The following is a 21,579-nucleotide window of genomic DNA, read 5'->3' as shown; positions in this document are numbered from 1 at the left end:
TTTGTGGCACATGGAGGGCCCGTGCTACGACTTGCTGTGTTTGAACAACCTCCAGGCGCCCTAGTATTCCACCTCTCAGAACGCCATCAGTATGTGTTTTCTGAGCCATTTTCAACACACAGTCACCATTAGCTTGTCTGAAAACGCGTGCACACTTACTCGCTGCAGCGTACTCTAACATGCAGCAACACACCTCTGCATATGTGGACTGCTGCCAGTGCCACCGTGCAACGACCTCAGGTCAAATGCACAGCATGGTCATCCCTGAGGTGATTTAAACCCGCAAACCGCCCACCAGAGCGTTGTTTCACCATGTATCAGCATTATCCTTAATTTATGAGCATGAGTGTAGATGGGCCCTGCCTCGGAGACCGATCGTATGGCGAGCGCGAAAAAAAAGAAAAGAAAGAAAAAAGTGTTTGTCCGGACAAGTGAAACTGCGAATGAAATTCTTCTGCAGCAAGGTTGGCAAAGTACGCGGCCGACTCCTGCCACGGCCAGGGAACAACTCCCCAAATTCTCTTCCTCCCCGCACCCAAAGTGCGACCGCTCCACGGCCCAAGAACTCGGCCAACCATCGGCAGTAAACAAAGCTTTCGCCAATTATGGCCTTACAACAAATTCGTCTAGACTCCCACTACCGTACTTTCTCATCCTAGGCGCCAATAACATTCCTTCCCGATGATGACCGCCAACGTGTGCTGATGTAACAGTCGAGTAGCTTATATGGTCTACTCCAGGACGCGGGAATCTTCACGGCGATGGGAGCCAGTGTAATATGATAACTGGGATATTACATGTGGCGCTGTTCTGTCGGCTGTCCCGTGGAGATCGGCTACCATTTCTCTGAAACGTCGCAGGCAATAGCACAGCCGCGACGCCAACTTGGCGCGTTCCAGAGCAAAACATCGGGCTTACGCGAGTAAACTGCCACAACCAGCGAGTTTCTGTCGCTCTGGACCTTGCGACATCGAAAGAGAAAGCCGCCAGCCAGGGGTCGGCGGGACTCTGTCCGCAATTCCCCGTGACCGGACGTCCGATCATCTCCTGCTACTGAGAGCTCCTCAAAGCCCCGAAGTTGCTGCTCGTCTCTTGCGTGAAATGAGCACAATAACGATATGCATGCATCTTACTCCCGATCATGTACATGCCGGTACATACGTCCGATTACCTACTATGCACGATAGTATAATACGGTAGCGAAATGACATCAGTTTGCATGTATGCAAATTCAGATTTTAAAAAATGCAACATAGGCTGCTTTGATGACTCTTAACAAGTATGTGCAGAGCCCACAGGGCCTGCCACCTTGCATGTTGTTGTAGATATAATGCAATGTTTGCTTTGTTTATCGTTCCCGTTGCTCTGCTTTGTGTCAACGCTACTAGCATTGTGGCGCTATTGTGAGTTACTCGTCACTAAGCAGTTCAACTACGCTCCTTAGCCTCATTCTGTGCTCACCATTGGATACCTGTCGGCCGTCGTGGCCGAGGGCTTCTAGGCGCTTCAGTCTGTAACCGCGCGACCGCTACGGTCACAGGTTCGAATCCTGCCTAGGGCATGGATGTGTGTGATATCCTTAGGTTAGTTAGGTTTAAGTAGTTCTAAGTTCTAGGGGACTGATGGCCTCAGATGTTAAGTCCCATAGTGCTCACAAGGGAACCTCCCCATCGCACCCCCCTCAGATTTAGTTATAAGTTGGCACAGTGGATAGGCCTTGAAAAAGTGAACACAGATCAATCGAGAAAGCAGGAAGAAGTTGTGTGGAAGAAGAAAAAAATAAGCAAAATATACAAACTGAGTAGTCCATGCGCAAGATAGGCAACATCAAGGAGAACGTGAGCTCAGGAGCGCCTTGGTCCCGTGGTTAGCGTGAGCACCTGCGGAACGAGAGGTCTTGTTTCAAGTCTTCCCTCGAGTGAAAAGATTACATTCTTTATTTTCGCAAAGTTATGATCTGTCCGTTCGTTCATTGACGTCTCTGTTCACTGTAATAAGTTTAGTGTCTGTGTTTTGCGACCGCACCACAAAACCGTGCGATTAGTAGACGAAAGGACGTGCCTCTCCAATGGGAACCGAAAACATTTTATCGCAAGGTCATAGGTCAACCGATTCCTCCACAGGAAAACACATCTGATGTATTCTATGCGACACTGGTGGTGGAATGTGCGTCGTGTCTTTCGATGTTTGTTTAGGTGTAGCGTCCCCATACTACGGCGCAGTTACCTTGCACGGACGGACGTACAGATAATAATTGTCTGAAAATAAAAAATTAAACTTTTCACTCGAGGGAAGACTTGAACCAAGAACCTCTCGTTCCACAGGTGCTCACGCTAACCACCAGATCACGGCGCTCCTGAGCGCAGACTCTCCTTGATGTTGCCTATCTTGCACATGGACTACTCAGTTTGTATATTTTGCTTATTTTTTTCATAGTTCCACACAACTTCTTTCTGCTTTCTCGATTGATCTATGTTCAGTTTTTCAACGCCTATCCACTGTGCCAACTTATAACTAAATCTGAGGGAGGTGCGATGGGGAAGTTCCCTTGTCAGAGCCATTTGAACCATTTGAACCAGCCCCGTCCCCTGTTGCCATCAGCAGGCAACATTCTGATTGCATTGTGGATAATACGTGAGGCGACGAATTCCGTAAACTTCTTTGGCCTTTTGCGACCTCACATTCAAGGGGTTCCTTGCAAGTATGGCTTCGAAGTCTATTGTCAGTCCACCTGGATATAAGGAAGCGGCACTCTAAGAGGGTATCGCGGTTGCTTTCAGCATGTTGCTGATTTAAAAGGTGCATTACTCTTTCTTTATCTTCCCCTCAGCCTCAAAACACCTGTTCTTGTCCACCCTTCACCATCAGCAACATGAACCCAACCACATTCTCTTCTCAAGTATCCGTCAGCCAATTATATAAACCCACTAAAGACATCAGACTCAAGTCTCGTTAGACAATATGCACAAGCAGAAAGGCTCTGGAATGAGGAAAGCTGCAACAGACATTATAACTCTTTCTCCTCTCATTAATCTATTGTGCAGTGCATTTGACCATGTCCTCACTAGAATGTGTATGGGAGTGTAGTAGAAACTGGTAAACTGGAATTCCCTCGGCGAAACGGTCGTAGCGTGGCGTGTAGGTAGCGATCCCCACGGGTGGCCTGGTCACGAAACAGGCAAGGGGAATTCCTCAGCTGAAGTTCATATGGTAATTCAGCGGTAGGGTGCCAGCTTAGGGAGTCGTAGTAAATTTTACAGCGTCCTAGAGCACCGAGTGCAGCGGCCGCCGCCGCCGCCGCCCCCGCCACCGCGGAAGCGGACGATGCGACCGAGGCTTACGGAAAGTTGTGTTCCGAGCCATTGCCGTAAGCGAGTACGTAATCCCTGGTGGTGCGGCCGGCGTGTGGCCAGCCGGAAGGGCCGGCCCCAGGAAGCGGTCCGTGCGCCTCACCCTCCGCCACGCGCCGCGCGTACTTCCCGCCGGCTAATGGCGTCCCACAGCCAGCGGGCGACCTGTGGCTGGCCCGGCCCCGGGGACCCCCCACTGTGCAGCTGCGCTCCCTCCCCCCCATCCCCCTCTCAACCAACCACGCTCCTTCCGCGGGCCTCCTTATCGGCAGCCCAGTGGCCGAGTCGTAAACAGTCCCGGAGCCGCCCGGGGCGGCTGTGTCTGCTGATACGCAGAGCAGGGAACAGGCGCACCGCTCCCTGAATTTCGGATTTCACTGACTTGACGTCATTTACGGTTATACAGACCGTCGGTCTGGTTCACAGAACTGCAGACACACCTCACTGACGCATCAATTAATATACAATAGCGGAACATAGTTTGTGTCCCGTAAGACCTCTTCTTTCACATGCGACACCTCCGCATCAACGATTCCACACGTATATGAACGGGTAGAGGATTGCGGATATGTGGTGCTCAATGGGAACATGAATCGGCCCTGAGGTGCGACGAGATAGTCCGTGCAGTTGCAATGACGCTGCGTCCTGCGTCTACATCTACATACATACTCCGCAATCCACCATACGGTGCGTGGCGGAGAGTACCTCGTACCACAACTAGATTCTTCTCTCCCTGTTCCACTCCCAAACAGAACGAGGGAAAATTGACTGCCTATATGCCTCTGTACGAGCCCTAATCTCTCTTATCTTTGTGGTCTTTCCGCGAAATATAAGTTGGCTGCAGTAAAATTGTACTGCAGCCATCCTCAAATGCTGGTTCTCTAAATTTCCTCAGTAGCGATTCACGAAAAGAACGCCTCCTTTCCTTCAGAGACTCCCACCCGAGTTACTGAAGCATTTCCTTAACACTCGCGTAACGATCAAACCTACCAGTAACAAATCTAGCAACCCGCCTTTGAATTGCTTCTATGTCCTCCCTCAATCCGACCTGATAGGGATCCCAAACGCTCGAGCAGTACTCAAGAATAGGTCGTATTAGTGTTTTATAAGCGGTCTCCTTTACAGATGAACCACATCTTCCCAAAATTCTACCAGTGAACCGAAGACGACTATCCGCCTTCTCCACAACTGCCATTACATGCTTGTCCCATTTCATATCGCTCTGAAATGTTACGCCCAAATATTTAATTGACGTGATTGTGTCAAGAGCTACACTACTAATGTAGTATTCAAACATTAAGGATTCTTTTTCCTATTCATCTACATTAATTTACATTTATCTATATTTAGAGTTAGCTGCCATTCTTTACACCAATCACAAATCCTGTCCAAGTCATCTTGTATCCTCCTACAGTCACTCAACGACGACACCTTCCCGTACACCACAGCATCATCAGCAAACAGCCGCACATTGCTATCCACCCTATCCAAAAGATCATTTATGTAGATAGAAAACAACAGCGGACCTACCACTCTTCCCTGGGGCACTCCAGATGATACCCTCACCTCCGATGAACACTCACCATCGAGGGCAAGCAGGAGATCAAGGGTTCGAATCCTGGTCGAGTAAACATTTTTACTCGTCGCCGCTGATTTCACGTAATGTCTGATGGAACTAACAACAGCGATCCGCTCCGTTTCATTTCCTTTCTTCCTCTCTCCGCCTTCTATTGCCGTTAATGTGAAACCGGCTTGCTCTATCCAGGCATGAGATCGAGAAGGCTGCATCTCGTAGACTGATTGCCATACAGCCAGTGGTGTAAGGTGAGGTCCATTATTTACTGGAGGTTCATCTTTTAAAATTTGGACTGTGGTCATCTCTTGGAGATATCCGATCAGATGTGGCGGGAACCCTCTCCCTCTCACGTAAGGCTTGCCCGCGCCGCGGTAAACATACGTAAAATGAAAGTATTTTGGTTCAAACAAACATATATAAAACATGTGATTAAAGCCACTGTATTCTAAAAGTGCCAACAGTGAGTAGTATTCGCACCGATCGACAGAAAGAGACCGACAAAAAGGCCCTACGAAAATAGTATTAATCGTTTTGACGGGCCCCTAAAAACTGATCCTTCATTGATGTATATATTACATGTCGATGGTCATTTCCTTACGTTGCGAATGAAAGACAACATTTTTTGTACGATCCTTTGAATAGTGTGGTTACGTAGCTTTTAAATCTCTTGATGTATATGGTCACTAAGAGAATTCTTCTTGGTAGACTTCAGCTTAGCTTTCTCTCAGAAACGATTAACCTCTTGCTCTCATGTTTGTTTCGACTTGTCGAAACGTCGCTTAACATGTACATTATAAAAAATTTTGATACAAATTCATATTGAGCACAATAAAATCGGCTTCTTATGTGTTCCAAAATATCACGACTGACTCACTGTCACGCAGTGAGTGTGACCGGCGCGGCTGGAAACTTTCCGAATGAATTCTAACACTTGGGCGGCACTTGTTTCAAACTGGGAAATCCCGGGCATGCACATGTGTGAAGCATTCAGTTCAGCTCAGAGAGGCCGTAGGCCGGCCGGAGTGTCCGTGCGGTTCTAGGCGCTACAGTCTGGAACCGCGAGACCTCTGCGGTCGCAGGTTCGAATCCTGCCTCGGGCATGGATGTGTGTGATGTCCTTAGGTTAGTTAGGTTTAAGTAGTTCTAAGTTCTAGGGGACTGATGACATCAGAAGTTAAGTCCCATAGTGCTCAGAGCCATTTGAACCAGAGAGGCCGTAAAGCTCGGTGGACGCTCGGGATTAATTTTACTGAACAAAATATTATAAGTTATAATCATTTATATTCTCTGAATTAAGAAGTTGACGTGAGATTTTCATTGTGTTCCCCCCTTTAAATGAGTTTTGGTGACGCTTTGCATCCACCTTCCTCCCCATTTTGGGCAATGGATTATTTTTTTGTGTGATACAGTAGCCTTCGGGAAAGGTAAAGGCTGTCGGTTGTGACGTTGTACCTGATAACGATAGCAAGATGAATAAAACCTTAAGGCACATTAACAGTAATTATTGACCATAAAACGCGTTCGTTATTGTAAATCGGTTAAAGATTTTAGAACTTCTCTGAAAAATAGGAGTAAGCTACAGAAAATCACAGTTACTATACGGAATGTACACGAACCAAGAGGGGACAATAAGAATGGAAGATCAACAACGAAATGATGGAATTAAAAAGGGTGTAAGACAAGGTTGCAGTGTTTCGCCCGTGCTGTTCAACATATGCATCGAAGAAGCAGCAGCATCGGTAATAAAAGAAGTATTCCAGAATTCAGGGACAGAAGAATTCCACGGTAATGTTCGTTGATGACTCTGATGTCGTAATTGAAAATGAAGAATTGCGGGACTCGCTGATTTAAATGAACTGTCTACTGCGAGAATGTGGGTTGACAAATCGAACAAAGACGAAAGTAATGAGGAGTAGTAGAAATGAGATTAACAATAGACTTAACATTAAAACTAATGACCACAGAGTAGGCGATATTAAGACATTCTTATAAGTTGGCAGCAAAATAACACGTGAAGGACGAAGCAACAAGCACGTAAAATGTAGACTAGCACAGACAAAGAGGGAATTCCTAACCAAAAGAAGTTTACTAGTATCTAATATTGGTGATGACCTAAGGAAAAATTTATCAGAATATACTTTGGGACCACAACATTGTGTTGTAGTGGACAGTGGAAAAACCAGGAGAGAATCTAAGAGTTTCAGATGCAGTGCTGTAAAGGATGTTGAAAATTATGTGGACTGACAACGTAAGGAACGACGAAGTGCTTTGCGGAATCGACGAAGGAATGACAAGAAGAAGGGACAGATTAGTACGATGTAAGAGAATAACTTTCAGAATGAAATTTTTAGTATGCAGAGGAGCGTCCGCTGATGTAAAATTTCCTGGCAGATTAAAATTGTATGCTGGACAGAGACTCGAACTCTGACTTTCACAGTCAAGAGCTCTAGAGACTGTGATACCCGTCCTGACAGCTTTACTTCCGGTAGTGTCTCATCTCCTACCTTACAAAGTTCACAGGAGCTCTCCTGCGAAATTTGCAAGACTGCTTACTCCTGGACAACGGGATACTGCGAAGACATTTCTGAGCCACAACATGGAGGCTGCTTCCAGAATAAAGTTTTGAAGGTAGGAGACCAGGAAGTAATACTGTAAGGATGAGTCAAGAATCTTGCTCGGGTAGTTCAGTCGGTAGAGCACTTGCCCTCGAAAGGGAAAGTTCCCGATTTCAAGTCTCGGTCCTGAACACAATTTTAATCCGCCAGGAATTTAATTTCATACGAGAACACACTCCGCTGCAGAGCGAAAACTTCATTCTGGAAACACCCCCAGGCTGCAGCTAAGCCATGTGTCTACAGTACCCTTTCTTCCAGGAGTGCTAGCCTTGCGGGTTTCGCAGGAGAGGTCCTGTGAAGTTTGGAAGGTAGGAGACGAGGTACTGCTTTGAGGCAAAGCTGTAGCAATGAGAATGTTATGTAATTACACAGAATTTACTCTGAATCTGTTAATACGTTCATATGTCATCAGCAGGAACATATGCAAGTAAGATAATGATCTTTAATTTTATCAGTAAGAGATGTGGAATTTCTGGCACTAAGCTTAGGTCTAAAATTGATTTTCTTTTTAATGATATGATCTAGCTTTCTCACTAGTAAGTGCCAGGGAGCAAAAAAAGGTGACACTACTGGGCACATCGGAAATTCAGTTACTATGATATTTCTCTCTATGGTGTGTACCTAAACTCCGCGATACCTTCTTTTTTCTGAGTCATCCGTCTCCTGACTGGTTTGGCGCGGCCTACCACGATTTCCTCTCCTATGCCAACCTCTTCATCTCAGAGTAGCAGCTGAAACCCACATCCACTATTATTTGCTGTACATGTTCCAATCTCTGTTTTCCTCTAAAATTTTTACGCTCTACAGCTTCCTCTTGTGCCATGGAAGTTATTTCATTATGTCCTATCAGATGTCCTAACATCCAGTCCCTTAGTCTTGTCACTGTTTTCCATATATTCCTCTCTTCGCGGATTCTATGGAAAACCTCCTCATTCCTTACCTATCAGCCTACCTAGTTTACAACGTTCTTCTATAGCACCACATCTCAACTGCTTCAATTCTCTTCTGTTCCTGTTATCCCATAGCCCATGTCTCAGTGCCATACAATGCTCTGCTCATAACGTACATTCTCAGAAATTTCTTTCTCAAATTAAGACCTATGTTTGGTAGTAGTAGAATTCTCCTGGCCAGGAATGTTCTTTTGCCAATGCTAGTCTGCTATTTATCTGCTCCCTGCTCGGTCCGTCATGCTGCCTAGGTAGCAGAATTCCTTAACTTCATCAACCTTGTGATCACCTGTCTTGATGATACATTTATCGTGGTTCTCATTCCTGCTACTTCTCATTAGTGTTATCTTTCTACTGTTTACTCTCAGTCCATATTCTGTGCTCATTGGATTGTTCATTTAATTCAGAAAATCCTGTAATTCTTCTTATTACTGATATCTATTCACCTTGGATCTTTCTTTTATTTCCGTCATTGCTTCTTCAATACACTGATTCAACAGTAGGTGCGAAAGGTTAAATACCTGTCATATACCTTTTATAATCCGAGCGCTTCGTTCTTTGTCTTCCACCTTATAGTTACCTCTTGGTTGTTGTACATATTGTATACTACCTATCTTTCCGTCTAGTTTACTGTGGTGTCTGGAAAAGGCTGTTCGGATGGCAGACTCGAGGGACACAAGATTTTCAGTGGTAGTGCACCCCTGGCGGAAGCCGCTCTGACATAGAGCCAATAGCCCACGTGACTACAGGACCCAATCCAACCGCCGACATACATCGGACCAGATCTGGTTGAACATCACGAGGAAATGGCGCTTTTTGTCAGATGAGAGATGTTTAATCATCTGACTGTGGATTCGATCTGGCCCAGGAGCTGTGTCAGGGCAACGTGCAAGTGCGCTGAGGAGCTCCCACTCCGTAAATGGGGCGTTATAGGAGTTCACTGTGGCGTGTAGTGAACGAGGGGATTTCCTTTCCGTCTGCAGTTTGGGGGTACTAAAGGCTGGGCGGTAGTTCTCCGACGTAGAGGTTCCAGCAAAGTGCTCAGCAAAGTGCTTGGCAATCAGATTTGCTTCGGTACATAGCACGCCATTGATGGTAACGCCATGGACACCTGTTGGAGGCTCGTACCCAAAAAGATGTCTGATCTCCCACCAGACTTGGGAAGGTCACGTATGGCACCCAATGTTCGACACGTACCTCTCCCGACATACCTGTTTCCGTCGTTTTATAAGCTGACGTACATGGGCACTGAACCGCTTAAAGGCTATCAAATGCTTTAGGGAAGGTTGTCGCTTATGTTGCTGCAGAGCACGCCGACGCTCTGTAAATGCCTCAGCGACTTCCAGTGACCACCAAGGGACTGTCTTTCGCTGGGGCACCCTAAAGAGCGAGGGATCGCCTTTTGTACCGCAGAAACGATTGTGGTAGTCACCTGCTCAACCATCACATCCATGTTACCAAGTGGGGGAGAGTCAACATTTTGCAGAGGTGAAAGATTCCCAGTCCACCTTGTTTAAAGCCCATCTAGGGAGGCGTCCATGGGCCTGACGCCGGGGCAGTGACAGGAAGGTGGGGAAGTGGTCACTACCACACAGATCGTCATGTGCTCTCCAGTGGATAGATGGGAGAAGCCCTGGGCTGCAGACTGATAAATGAATGGCCAAGTAACTACCTCGAGCTACACTGAAATGTGTGGCGGCCCCAGTATTTAAGAGGCAGAGGTCGAACTGAGGCAGTAAAGTTTCAACATCTTTGCCTTGGTCAGTAAGCACGGTGTCACCCCACAAGGGGTTATGGGCGTTAAAATCTCCCAAAAGAAGGAAAGGTTTAGGGAGTTGATCAATCAGTGCAGCTAATATATTCAGGGGTATTGCACCATCTGGAGGAAGATATACGTTGCAGACATTTATTTCCTGTGTCATCCGTATTCTGACAGTCACAGCTTCAAGAGTAGTTTGAAGGGGCACAGTTTAACTACAGAATGATTTTAGGACATAAACACAAACTACACCTGACACTCGATTATAGTCACTAGGTTATAGCCATGGAGGGCAGGGGTCCTCATTGCCAGGAACCAGGTTTCCTGGAGCGCATTTCAGAAAGCAGTTGTAAAGCTTAACAGTTGCCCTAGCTCAGCCAGGCGATGGAAGAAACCGCCACAATGCCACTGGAGGATGACATCATCGTGAGACTGGGAAAGCATGGAATATTCAATGAGGCAGATTACGCCTCAGGGTCATCTGCTGCCACCGACTTTTTGCCTGAGCAGTGTATATTCATTGTGTGTGAGGGTCTAGCGAGATCCAGGTCCTCAGCAGACGCCAGAATCTCCAACCCATCCTCAGATGCAGAGCTTGTAGCTAGCGGTGGTGTTCTTAGGGGTCTTCTTTTTCGATTTCTCGCGCTGTTCCTTGGGTTTCCCTGGCTGGGAGGACTTCACTGAATCAGTCTCTGGGACTGAGGATAAGTATGAAGCCCTACGACCAGCTGTTTTTGGGCTCTTCAGCTGCTGGCGGGTGTCATCTTTCCCATTAGCAGAAACCTGGGAGGGGAGTGGTCCAAGGGACCCCTTTCTGACAGAGAGGAGCCGAAGAAGACTTACGCTTCTCCCACTGAGAAGTGGGGACTGGTGTCCCCAATGGTTGGGGAACAGTGCCCCTGAGGAAGGTGGTGCAGGAGCAACCGGGGGGGGGGGGGGGGGGGGTGAGTGCCGCCCCCCGCCATCAATGCTGGCTTTGAAAGCCTACTGGAATTTATGGAACTGGTGAGACTACAACTATTCTCGTAGCAGCGGCATATTAGGTGATCATAGCCACAGGATGTAGGTGCTTAAATTTCCTCTTAGCCTCAGTGTAGGTCAGTCGATCCAGGGTCTTACATTCCATGATTTTCCTCTCTTTCTGTAAAATCCTGCGGTCTGGTGAGCAAGGTGAATGATGCCCTCTGCAGTAGAAACAGATGGGAGGCGGGGCACAGGGAGTAGTGCGATGCGATGGACGTCCTCAATCTCGAAAGGTGGGGCTGGAAGTACAGGGGGCAGACACATGGCCGAAGTTCTACCACTTACAGTACCGCATTGGGGGAGGAATATGAAGCCTGGCGTCACAGCGGTAGACCATCACTTTGAACTTCTCATGTATTGTGTCACCCTCAAAGGCCAAGTTGAAGGCACCAGTGTCAACCTGGTTATCCCGCGGACCCCGATGGACGCGCTGGTCGAAATGAACACTGCGCCGCTCTAAATTATTGCAATAATCACTGTGTGGACGATGCGGCCTATGCTACACCTTATTTTGTTCTATATGACGATGCTATTCTGATTATATTTATATGTTTTGACGATGCCATTATGGCCTTATCACTTTAGGGCATGGTGTAAAAAAGATCTGAGGATGGTCATTACAGACTGAAACCGGTCATCGTCTAAACTCTAAGGAATTCGTATTGTGATCAAAGACTGGACTAAAAAAAATTTAATGTAGTTGCACTTGCGTCAGAATTCTGAAACGGAGGGACTGAAGAAAAGTCGGGTCAATAGCTAATGGAAAACCACATTCTCAGCATAAAAATATATGTGTAATTTCTTCACTTATTTTGTGAAAAAGCAACATTAATTCTCATTTCGATAGCTATCGAAAACCCTTAAAAAATTACATTGTTGCAGTAAAGAGTAGTAATGAGCATAGTGTTTTTAAAACCTTCCGAACTTAGGGTGGGAAGTATGCGTGCGTGACTGATATATAAATTATTATTACTGTTATAAATTTTCAAATCCATGCAATAGTCAGCCACTACATCACCTCATTTTTATCATTTTATTATCATAAGTGAACAGATGGGGAAAATTAGATTAAAGAAAAGTAAAGTAAGTTTAAGCTTTTATATTTATTTCAAAATTCATCAGTGTTCAATATACGTATAACATGTGCTAAGTCTGTCTCAAAGCTGGTGCCTTATTTACTATTGTAAATTAATTAAGAAAGGTATTACTCAGAGGGGGTTCAGTTTGCTTAAAATGTGATTTTCGAAGAATAGGAAGCCGAAAGAATAGGAAACAGGAATGGATATCGCGTTCAGACAAGCACACAAAGATAGTTCAAGGGTACACAAAGAAAGGAACTTAAACATCACTAATCCCTTTTATTTAGGCAAAGAAATTTCGCACGTCGCGTAGTCGTGTTCCCAACAGATAATCACAAACTGCTATTGGAAGTTTAGACAAAGACCACGTGGTTCGATATATCCACAATCTTAGCAAAATGCTCTGTAAAAATCTTTCTAGAAATTGTGACATAGGGAAATTGGTCGCGACAGCGATTAATTATGACTGAATAAGCGAAATATTATGCAAAAGAGTAGCTGAGGGCCAATTTTGTTACTACACCAAATGTTCCATGTGCACAAGTACATTTACAGAAAATACGTAATTCCGCTACGATTTTAATGAAGAAATCAAATCCAAACACATTAGTTACCGAAAACTTCCGAACTGCGTTAATAATGGCATAGTATTGACCTGATGGCTCGTTAAACAATTTTTTTACGAGCACATGGTACTGTTACTACAAAGCACACACCACGTAGGTTGAACACAAAGAGAAATTATTAATTTGAAGAACTTCAACGAGAGAAAACTATACAATCACACGCTAAAGAGCGATGATTTTAATTAGAATTACGCCTCATGACTTAACGTGCTTCCACTTTCCTTATTGGGGTGTAAACAAAGCAACTACCGCAAGACACTCCGAAACCAACACTGAAATCCCACTGCATCGCGATTAAAAATAATATAAAAAACATTTTCGATATAAATCTGTAAGAAAGGTAATTAATGTTTCAGTTAGGCTGAAAACTTACGAATTTCATAGTTCATTGTCTTTCGGACTTACCAAACACGCGCTTACCCGACGATGTCACCACTTGAGAAACTGCCCGCAGACTGATAGCGTGGGCCCCGGCCGAGGGTATCCCATAGATACAATAGGAAGTGACCAGAGAGGTAGCTTCCTTTACGAACTTGACAAGGGACGGACAGAACCACACCAAGAGACAAACCTCTTTGCCTTAGGAATCGTATCTACCTACTGAGACGTTGGTACTGCTGTTCTCAAGCAGACAGAGCTTCTCAGCTACCACCACACTCATTCATCCTTTCACACCAGAAGGGAAGGAGATGACAATATCTTAAGAACATTATATACACTACGTAAAGGAGGCGGATGTGGGTTTCATAGGGAAATCTGTATAATAAGAATTACATATAAAAATGTACTTGAAAGTGTTGTATGACAAGTTGTTCGTGTTTATATGTAAATATAACATATTCCACTCCTCAGTCTCCTCCCAGATAAATTCAGAAATACCACAGTAAATTTAGAGATGCAAATGTATGACGTAAACAAAAATAAATCGATCAAAATAGTATGAAAGGAATCTAACAGAGACCTTTCAAAGTCTGTAGTTCCTCGTACAGTGAGCTGGATAAGAATGTTCCGCATGTTTATCATACGGCAAAATACGCTTCCCTTTGCGTGTTATCATTTGCCAATGCCTGGTTTATGTATCTCGAAAGATGTTATGAATATTTTATGCTTCCTGTAACATCCCCTCATACCCGGAAGCATATGCCGCCATTGACAACTGCTGAACAGCAGGTGGTCTGAAGCCTCTATTATCGTAACAAATTCACAGAGACAGCATTTGACATCAGCGGTTTTCATCTCTGACACCAACTGTGAGACTCGATGCGGAGGTAGCATGCGGTTAGACGCAGTATGAAGAGTGCTGGTGGAGTCCTTGACTTCACTCCGGTGTGGAGTAGCGGAGATCCAGCTGTCTTCCAAGAACGGACAGTCAGTGCTACGGCATCCAAACTGTTTGAGTAGACAAAATGTCTATCCGGGATCACTTGTAATATCGCCATTTCTTTTAGTATGTTTTTGATAAACCGCTGTATTTTATTTCGTTGGTTGATTTGAGGGGGAGAGGATCAGACAGCAAGGTCATCGGTCCCATCGGATTAGGGAAGAATGGTGAAGCAAGTCAGCCGTGCCCTTTCAAAGGAACCATCCCGTCATTTGCCTCAAGCGATTGAGGGAAATCACGGAAAACCTACATTAGGATGGCCGGACGCTGGTTTGAACCGTTGTCTTCCCGAACGCGAGTCCAGCGTGCTAACCACTGCGCCACCTCGCTCAGTACTGTCTATTATTGCGTTATTTTACACCGCTACCACATTTATATGGTTATGCAAAAAGGCAGTACATGAAATTAACATCAGAATTGTTATAAAAGAACAATCAAATTTACACGAATCCTATGCAGAGGACAAGCTCCTGAGTATATGTTCGTTTTTTTAACAATATAACAGAGGAAATAGCTCATTTTTCCAGAAATTACTCGACAGAATAGAAGGAATAAGGCATGAGCAAATTCTTGTTTGAACATGAAAGTGCGAGGATTACTTCTCTAAGATTTTTCTTAAATTCTTGTGGTAGTTTTTTTAAAATGTATGCAGCAGAACACCGCACACCTTTCTCCACAAGAGTCAGGACACGCGATCCAAATGCAAATTGGGTTTCCACCTAGTATTAACAGAATGAAAGTTGCTAATTCTTGGGAACAAGCTTGTGCTATTAACAACATACATTAAAGAAGATATATATTGAGAGGCCAATGTGAGGGTTCCCAGACCCCTGAATGGTGTGGACAAGAGGATCGCGAACTTATCCATTTCTAAGCGAAAAATTCCCTTGGTGAAAGGGAAGAGTTAACCCAGAATATACTGTCATAAGCGAATTAAAATAAGCAAACATTCTAGTGGTACATATAGCAGCATTCAGTTTTTTAACAAGATGCTGAACAAGGTCATTCCACGACACATTACCATCTATTTGGTCACTTAGGTATTTGAATTGTTCAACCACACTAATCATATGCCCATTCTATCTAATTATATTTTCAGTTTTAGTTTTATTGTATATAGGAAACTGTACAAACTGAGCCGTACTGCTATTAGCATGAGGTTATTTTCTGCAAGCCACGAACTTATGTCTTGAAATGCACTGTTTGACACATTACCTATGTTACACTCAAAATCCTTCGCTACCAAGCTTTTTCATCAGCAAATAGAAACATTTTAGAACCCCTGCCGTTTCACAATTCATGTTAAATACTTTAAAAGGTTGTTGAGGGGACACAGTATATGAAGTGTTACTTAGGAACCAGGAACAGCGTCTGGAAACATCATCCAACGACGATACAGAGCGTCAAAGTAATACGATCCGGCGACTGTAAATGTATGTATATGCAGGGTAATATTGTGATGATATTATGAACTTTCAAAGATAGATAAATGTATCAATTTGTTTAAGGGCCTGTGGTTCGGGAACGAATGAGTCGAAAGTTACAAGCGAAAATCATTCCAATACTTCTGACAGTGGAATAGATACTGATACAGGTGTTGCTAAGAATGTATGGTATGCACCTTTCAGAGATGCTAGTATGGACTAAGACAAGAAAAAAATATCCAGCAAACACGGGCTCTAAAATGCATACCTGAGGATTTATGAGCACTTGCTCATATTCGCTAATGAGAAACACATCTCTTCTATAGACTTTCATGATTCCTCATCCTAGATTACGTCTGTTTTTCTAACTTATAACTTATTGTACCTTTTAAAATAATTTTCCTTGATTTGTTCTATTTATGTAATATTTTATGAAGATTTGAATTTATGTACCTCTCCTGGAATTTTTATTCTATTTATCTGTCAGTTTATATGTATCTCTTTTTTGGCGACAATATTTTTATATAATTTTTAGTTTCTTTTCTTCGTTCATTTTATTATTCATCATTCGTATACTTTTGTAAATATTTAATTTTGTGTACTACACTTCTTATAAAAAAGAAAAATAATTCCTGTTTCTTGCTGTAATAATTTACCAACAGCCGTATGTACTGTAGAAATTTATTTTATTTCATTTATGTTTGCAAACCGCCTCAGTCTGTGTCGCCTGACCACCAAGAGCTGTTGCAGGACGATTTGATTCACGGATCCAGTTGTATGGCTCCTTCCGTGTATAGCGATTTTACGACTATGACGAGCGGGGCCAGAAGATGGCATCCGTGTAATGCAGAAACTGGTAGCACGTAGAAGTTCATAAAATAAAATAAATTTCTACAATACATACGGCTGTTGGTAAATTATTGCATCAAGAAGTTCATGCCAGCCGTCGTCCCACGATCCATAATGGATCAACGAAGAAGAATTCCTGCTTCTGTCGCTTCGTGGTGGTACTTTCGCATCCATCACCACCCTCTATTGGCTTGTCTTCCTGGTAATTACGTTGTAGCTAGCCTCTTAGTTTTCCTCAACAGATTTGTTTTTTACATACTATATATTTGATCACCAAGATGTTCATAGTGTGTTTTTCTGCTGTTTTAGTTTGCCTATACTTGTAGTTTAATTATCTTGTACATACACCCTATAGTTGCATTTTCTGTTATATATATATATATATATATATATATATATATATATATATATATATATTACTGGTTAGCAGACAATCTGATGATCGTTTCTACCCGAAACCCATCACTGACTCGCATTCGGGAGGACGACGGTTCAATCCCGCGTCCGGCCATCCTGATTTATGTTTTCCTTTTTTTTCCCTAAATCGCTCCAGGCAAATGCCGGGGTGGTTCCTTTCAAAGAGCACGGCCGACTTCCTTCCCCGTCCTTCATAATCCGATGAGACCGATGACCTCGCTGTCTGGTCTCCTTCCCCCAAAACCAACCAACCAATAATGCTACTGCTTTATCAGCTGGTGGCTTTTTATTTAGTGACCAATACAGTAACTGTGCAGTACTCCTATTAAAGACTATTTTTGCATAACAGGCACGAAAAAAATTCTGTAATTTTGGGTATAAGCATCAGCATCTACGAAGGGAATTGTGGGTACACGTTATAAAGAAAAACGATGAAATTGTACAACAAGTGTCTTGTTAACCGATCCGTAAAGTATTGTAAAAGCATTGCAAGCAGGAAGTCCGGCAGATTCTTGCACGCCAGAGCAGCTATAAATTGAGTTTCATTTGCATTCAATCACTTTGGGAGAGTGTACATTTACACGATGTCTTGTGGATTGATGCTGCAGTGACGAGCGTCGAGGGCCCCGTGTTCAACATCACGCGTGTCAACCGGCTCCACATGGGGGCCTACCTGTGCATCGCCTCCAACGGCGTCCCACCCAGCGTCAGCAAGCGCATCATGCTCATCGTCCACTGTAAGTCTCACATCCCCAATTACGTTACTCTGCATGTGTCTCTTAATACACTACTGGACATTAACATTGCTACACCAAGAAGAAACGCAGATCATAAACGGGTATTCATTGGACAAATACATTATACTAGAAGTGACATGTGATTACATTTTCACGCAGTTTGGGTGCATAGAGCCTGAGAAATAAGTACCCAGAACAACCACCTCTGGCCGTAATAACGGCCTTGATGCGCCTGGGCATTGAGTCAAACGGATGGCGTGTACAGGTACAGCTGCCCATGCAGCTTCAACACGATACCACACTTCATCAAGGGTAGTGACTGGCGTATTGTGACGAGACAGTTGCTCGGCCACCATTGACCAGACGTTTTCAATTGGTGAGAGATATGGAGAATGTGCTGGCCAGGGTAGCAGTCGAACATTTTCTGTATCCAGAAAGGCCCGTACAGGACCTGAAACATGCGGTCGTGCATTATCCTGCTGAAATGTAGGGTTTCGCAGGGATCGAATGAAGGGTAGAGCCATCGGTCGTAACACATCTGAAATGTAACGTCCACTGTTGAAAGAGCCGTCAATGAGAACAAGAGGTGACCGAGACGTTTAACCTGTGGGACCCCAGACCATCACGCCGGGTGATACGCCAGTATGGCGATGACGAAAACATGCTTCCAATCTGCGTTTACCGCGATGTCGCCAAACATGGATGTGACCTTCATGAATCTGTAAACAGAACCTGGATTCATCCGAAAAAAATGACATTTTGCCATTCGTGCACCCAGGTTCGTCGTTGAGTACACCATCGCAGGCGCTCCTGTCTGTGATGCAGCGTCAAGGGTAACCGTAGCCATGGTCTCCGAACTGATAGTCCATGCTGCTGCAAACGTTGTCGAACTGTTCGTGAAGATGGTTGTTGTGTTGCAAACGTCCCCATCTGTTGACTCAGGGATCGAGACGTGGCTGTAAGATCCGTTATAGCCATTCGGATAAGATGGCTGTCATCTCGACTGCTAGTGATACGAGGCCGTTGGGATCCAGCACGGCGTTCCGTATTACCCTCCTGAACCCACCGATTCCATACTCTGCTAACAGTCATTGGATCTCGACCAACGCGAGCAGCAATGTCGCTATACGATAAACGGCAATCGCGATAGGCTACAATCCGACTTTTATCAAAGTCGGAAACGTTATGGTATGCATTTCTCCTCCTTACACGAGGCATCATAAGAACGTTTCACCAGGCAACGCCGATCAACTGCTGCTTGTGTATGAGAAATCGATTGGAAACTTTCCTTATGTCAGCACGTTGTAGGTGTCGCCACCGGCGTCAACCTTGCGTGAATGCTCTGAAAAGCTAATCATTTGCATATCACAGCATCTTCTTCTTGTCGGCTAAATTTCACGTCTGTAGCGCGTCATCTTCGTGGTGTAGCAATTTTAATGGCCAGTAGTGTATATATTCTGTTGCATTTAGAAGCAGTACACTGGTGTGCAAAACTTCAGGACGTAAGTATTTTTCGAATAATGTGTCACTGCCAAGTGACATAGCTCGATGAAACTCAGACCACTCAGAGGAAAATCTGATACGGTATAGTACAGAAGGTAGATGAAAGAAATATACAATGAGATGATCGGAAATGATTCTTTTGTTCGAAGACAATAGTTGCACCGAAGTCGCCGCCAATAATGATTGTCCCCTGGGCATTACCAAAAGGCAGCACATGGGTCTTAATAGAGTGTGTGATCACCATGGGCAGCAGTGCATTCTCTGCAACGCGCTCCCAGCCGGGACCCGAGGTTAGTAAACAGTTCTTGCGATGGGGCGTTCCATTCATCCACTAACACGGTTCACAACAGTTGGATGGTCATTGGTGCATGAAGGCGCGCTGCAGCACGTTTTCCCGCTGCATTCCACACGTGCTCTATGGGACTTAAGTCGGTGGGAACGGGCAAGCTAGTCCATTTGCAGAATATGCTTTCGTTCCAAGAGCTACTTCACTTGCGCTGCGCCGGCCGCGGTGGCCGAGCGATTCTAGGCGCTTCCGTCCGGAACCGCGCGACTGCTATGGTCGCAGGTTCGAATCCTGCCTTGGGCATGGATGTGTGTGATGTCCTCAGGTTAGTTAGGTTTAAGTAGATCTAAGTTCTTGGGGACTGATGACCTCAGATGTTAAGTCCCATAGTGGTCAGAGCCATTTGAACCATTTGGTTGCATAGCTTCAAACAGTGCTACGGAAGTGGAACACGTGAGATAATGGAATTTCAGGAAAAATGCCAATTTGATGATGCACAGCAAACCGAGGAATCGGCCCGAAAATTTGCAAATGGGGGGACATAATGTTAGGCTTGCTGATCTTTAGATCTTTGGACAAGGTACGCTCTCTGGTCAAGGTCATTGCAACACTATATTCCCTATTGGGCGTCTTTTCAGGGGAGCAGGTGTAGGAGCTCCTGGGACGAGGGGATGTTCGGTGAATGTACCGGCTTGGCCGTTTCTGCGACTCAAATGCCATCGAGCACGCTTGGGGTGCCTTGGGAAGAAGAACTGCCTTACGTCCACTAACACCCACGAGCCTCCAGCAGTGATCAACAGCGCTGGTAGCGGAATTGAACATCCTACCACAAGAAGCCTTTACAACATTGTGGGCAGGATGAGAGCACCTTCCTGAGCATGCACTGCCACCTGCTGTTCAACATCCTATTAAGGGCCATGTCCCGTCTTTTTTAAAGTCCATCACAAATCGATGTGTATTCAGTGTAATTATTGTCTTTGAATTAAACCGTCATTTCTGTGCGTCTCACTGCTCATTTCTTCCAATTACCGTCTGATTATACTGTAACAGTTCTTTCAAAAAATGTTCAAATGTGTGTGAAATCTTATGGGACTAACTGCTAAGGTCATCAGTCCCTAAGCTTACACACTAATTAACCTAAATTATCCTAAGAACAAACACACACCCATGCCCGAGGGAGGACTCGAACCTCCGCCGGGACCAGCTGCACAGTCCATGACTGCAGCGCCCTAGAGCGATCGGCTAATCCCGCGCGGCAACAGTTCTTTCTATGTATTCTTGTGTTACTTGACAGTGACACATCATTCGAAAGTTATCTTCGTTCATACGTTTTTCACAACTATGTACAATTCAAGAACTAAGGCTTCCGTAATAGTTTTGGACTCGCTACTGTTCTACTGAACGAGTTAGTGATAACTGTAGTCATATTGTGTCATTGATGCGACTGCAACACAATCGGCCATAAAGTACAGAAGCCAGTATATAATCCCAGGATGGCACTGCGCTCCTTGGCTTTTATACGTCATTCGATACAGTTTCGCCTCCTAGCAAGCAAACTAAAATCTTACAGAATATCACAACAGATTTGTGACTGCATCAAAAGTTTCCTCAAGAAATACGACCAGCTTAGTACTGTGCTCTCAAAAAAGAGGCATCATATGTGAAATAGCTTCTAGCTTGTCTTAAAGGGGTGTTACTGGGCTCCTAACGTCTACAGTCTACATAAATCACCTTTGAAAATTTTAACGACCTTATATTACCACAACCGCAAAATGTGATGGAGTATCCGACCGGCAAGATTTAATGCACAGAGAATACACAATACTATTTATAGGATAATTTGCGCAGATATTACAATTTTCAATACTAACGTCAGCTGTAATGTCATTATCGTCATTATTAATTTACTGGAAATAGGTTTCGACGATACGCATCGTCATCATCAGATCCTATAAACACATAGGGCTGAATTTTCTCGAAACATATCAGTTATAAAGTATCACGTGA

At 44.5% G+C, this 21,579-nt stretch overlaps 1 protein-coding gene across 2 annotated transcripts in view; it reads left to right on the top strand.

The window, feature by feature from the left end:
* The window catches only part of LOC124795023 (neurotrimin-like), a 388,376-nt gene that overhangs the window by 87,409 nt on the left and 279,388 nt on the right, over positions 1 to 21,579 (top strand). For both annotated transcript variants that reach the window (XM_047258789.1, XM_047258790.1), the window contains exon 3: positions 17,655 to 17,783. In XM_047258789.1, coding sequence (XP_047114745.1) covers positions 17,655 to 17,783 — 129 coding nt within the window. The remainder of the gene's footprint in view (positions 1 to 17,654; positions 17,784 to 21,579) is intronic.

Source organism: Schistocerca piceifrons, chromosome 4 (assembly GCF_021461385.2).
Source record: "Schistocerca piceifrons isolate TAMUIC-IGC-003096 chromosome 4, iqSchPice1.1, whole genome shotgun sequence".
Lineage (NCBI taxonomy): Eukaryota > Metazoa > Arthropoda > Insecta > Orthoptera > Acrididae > Schistocerca > Schistocerca piceifrons.
The sequence above is the reverse complement of the archived record's forward strand: the minus strand, read 5'-3'. Positions and strand labels throughout refer to the sequence as shown.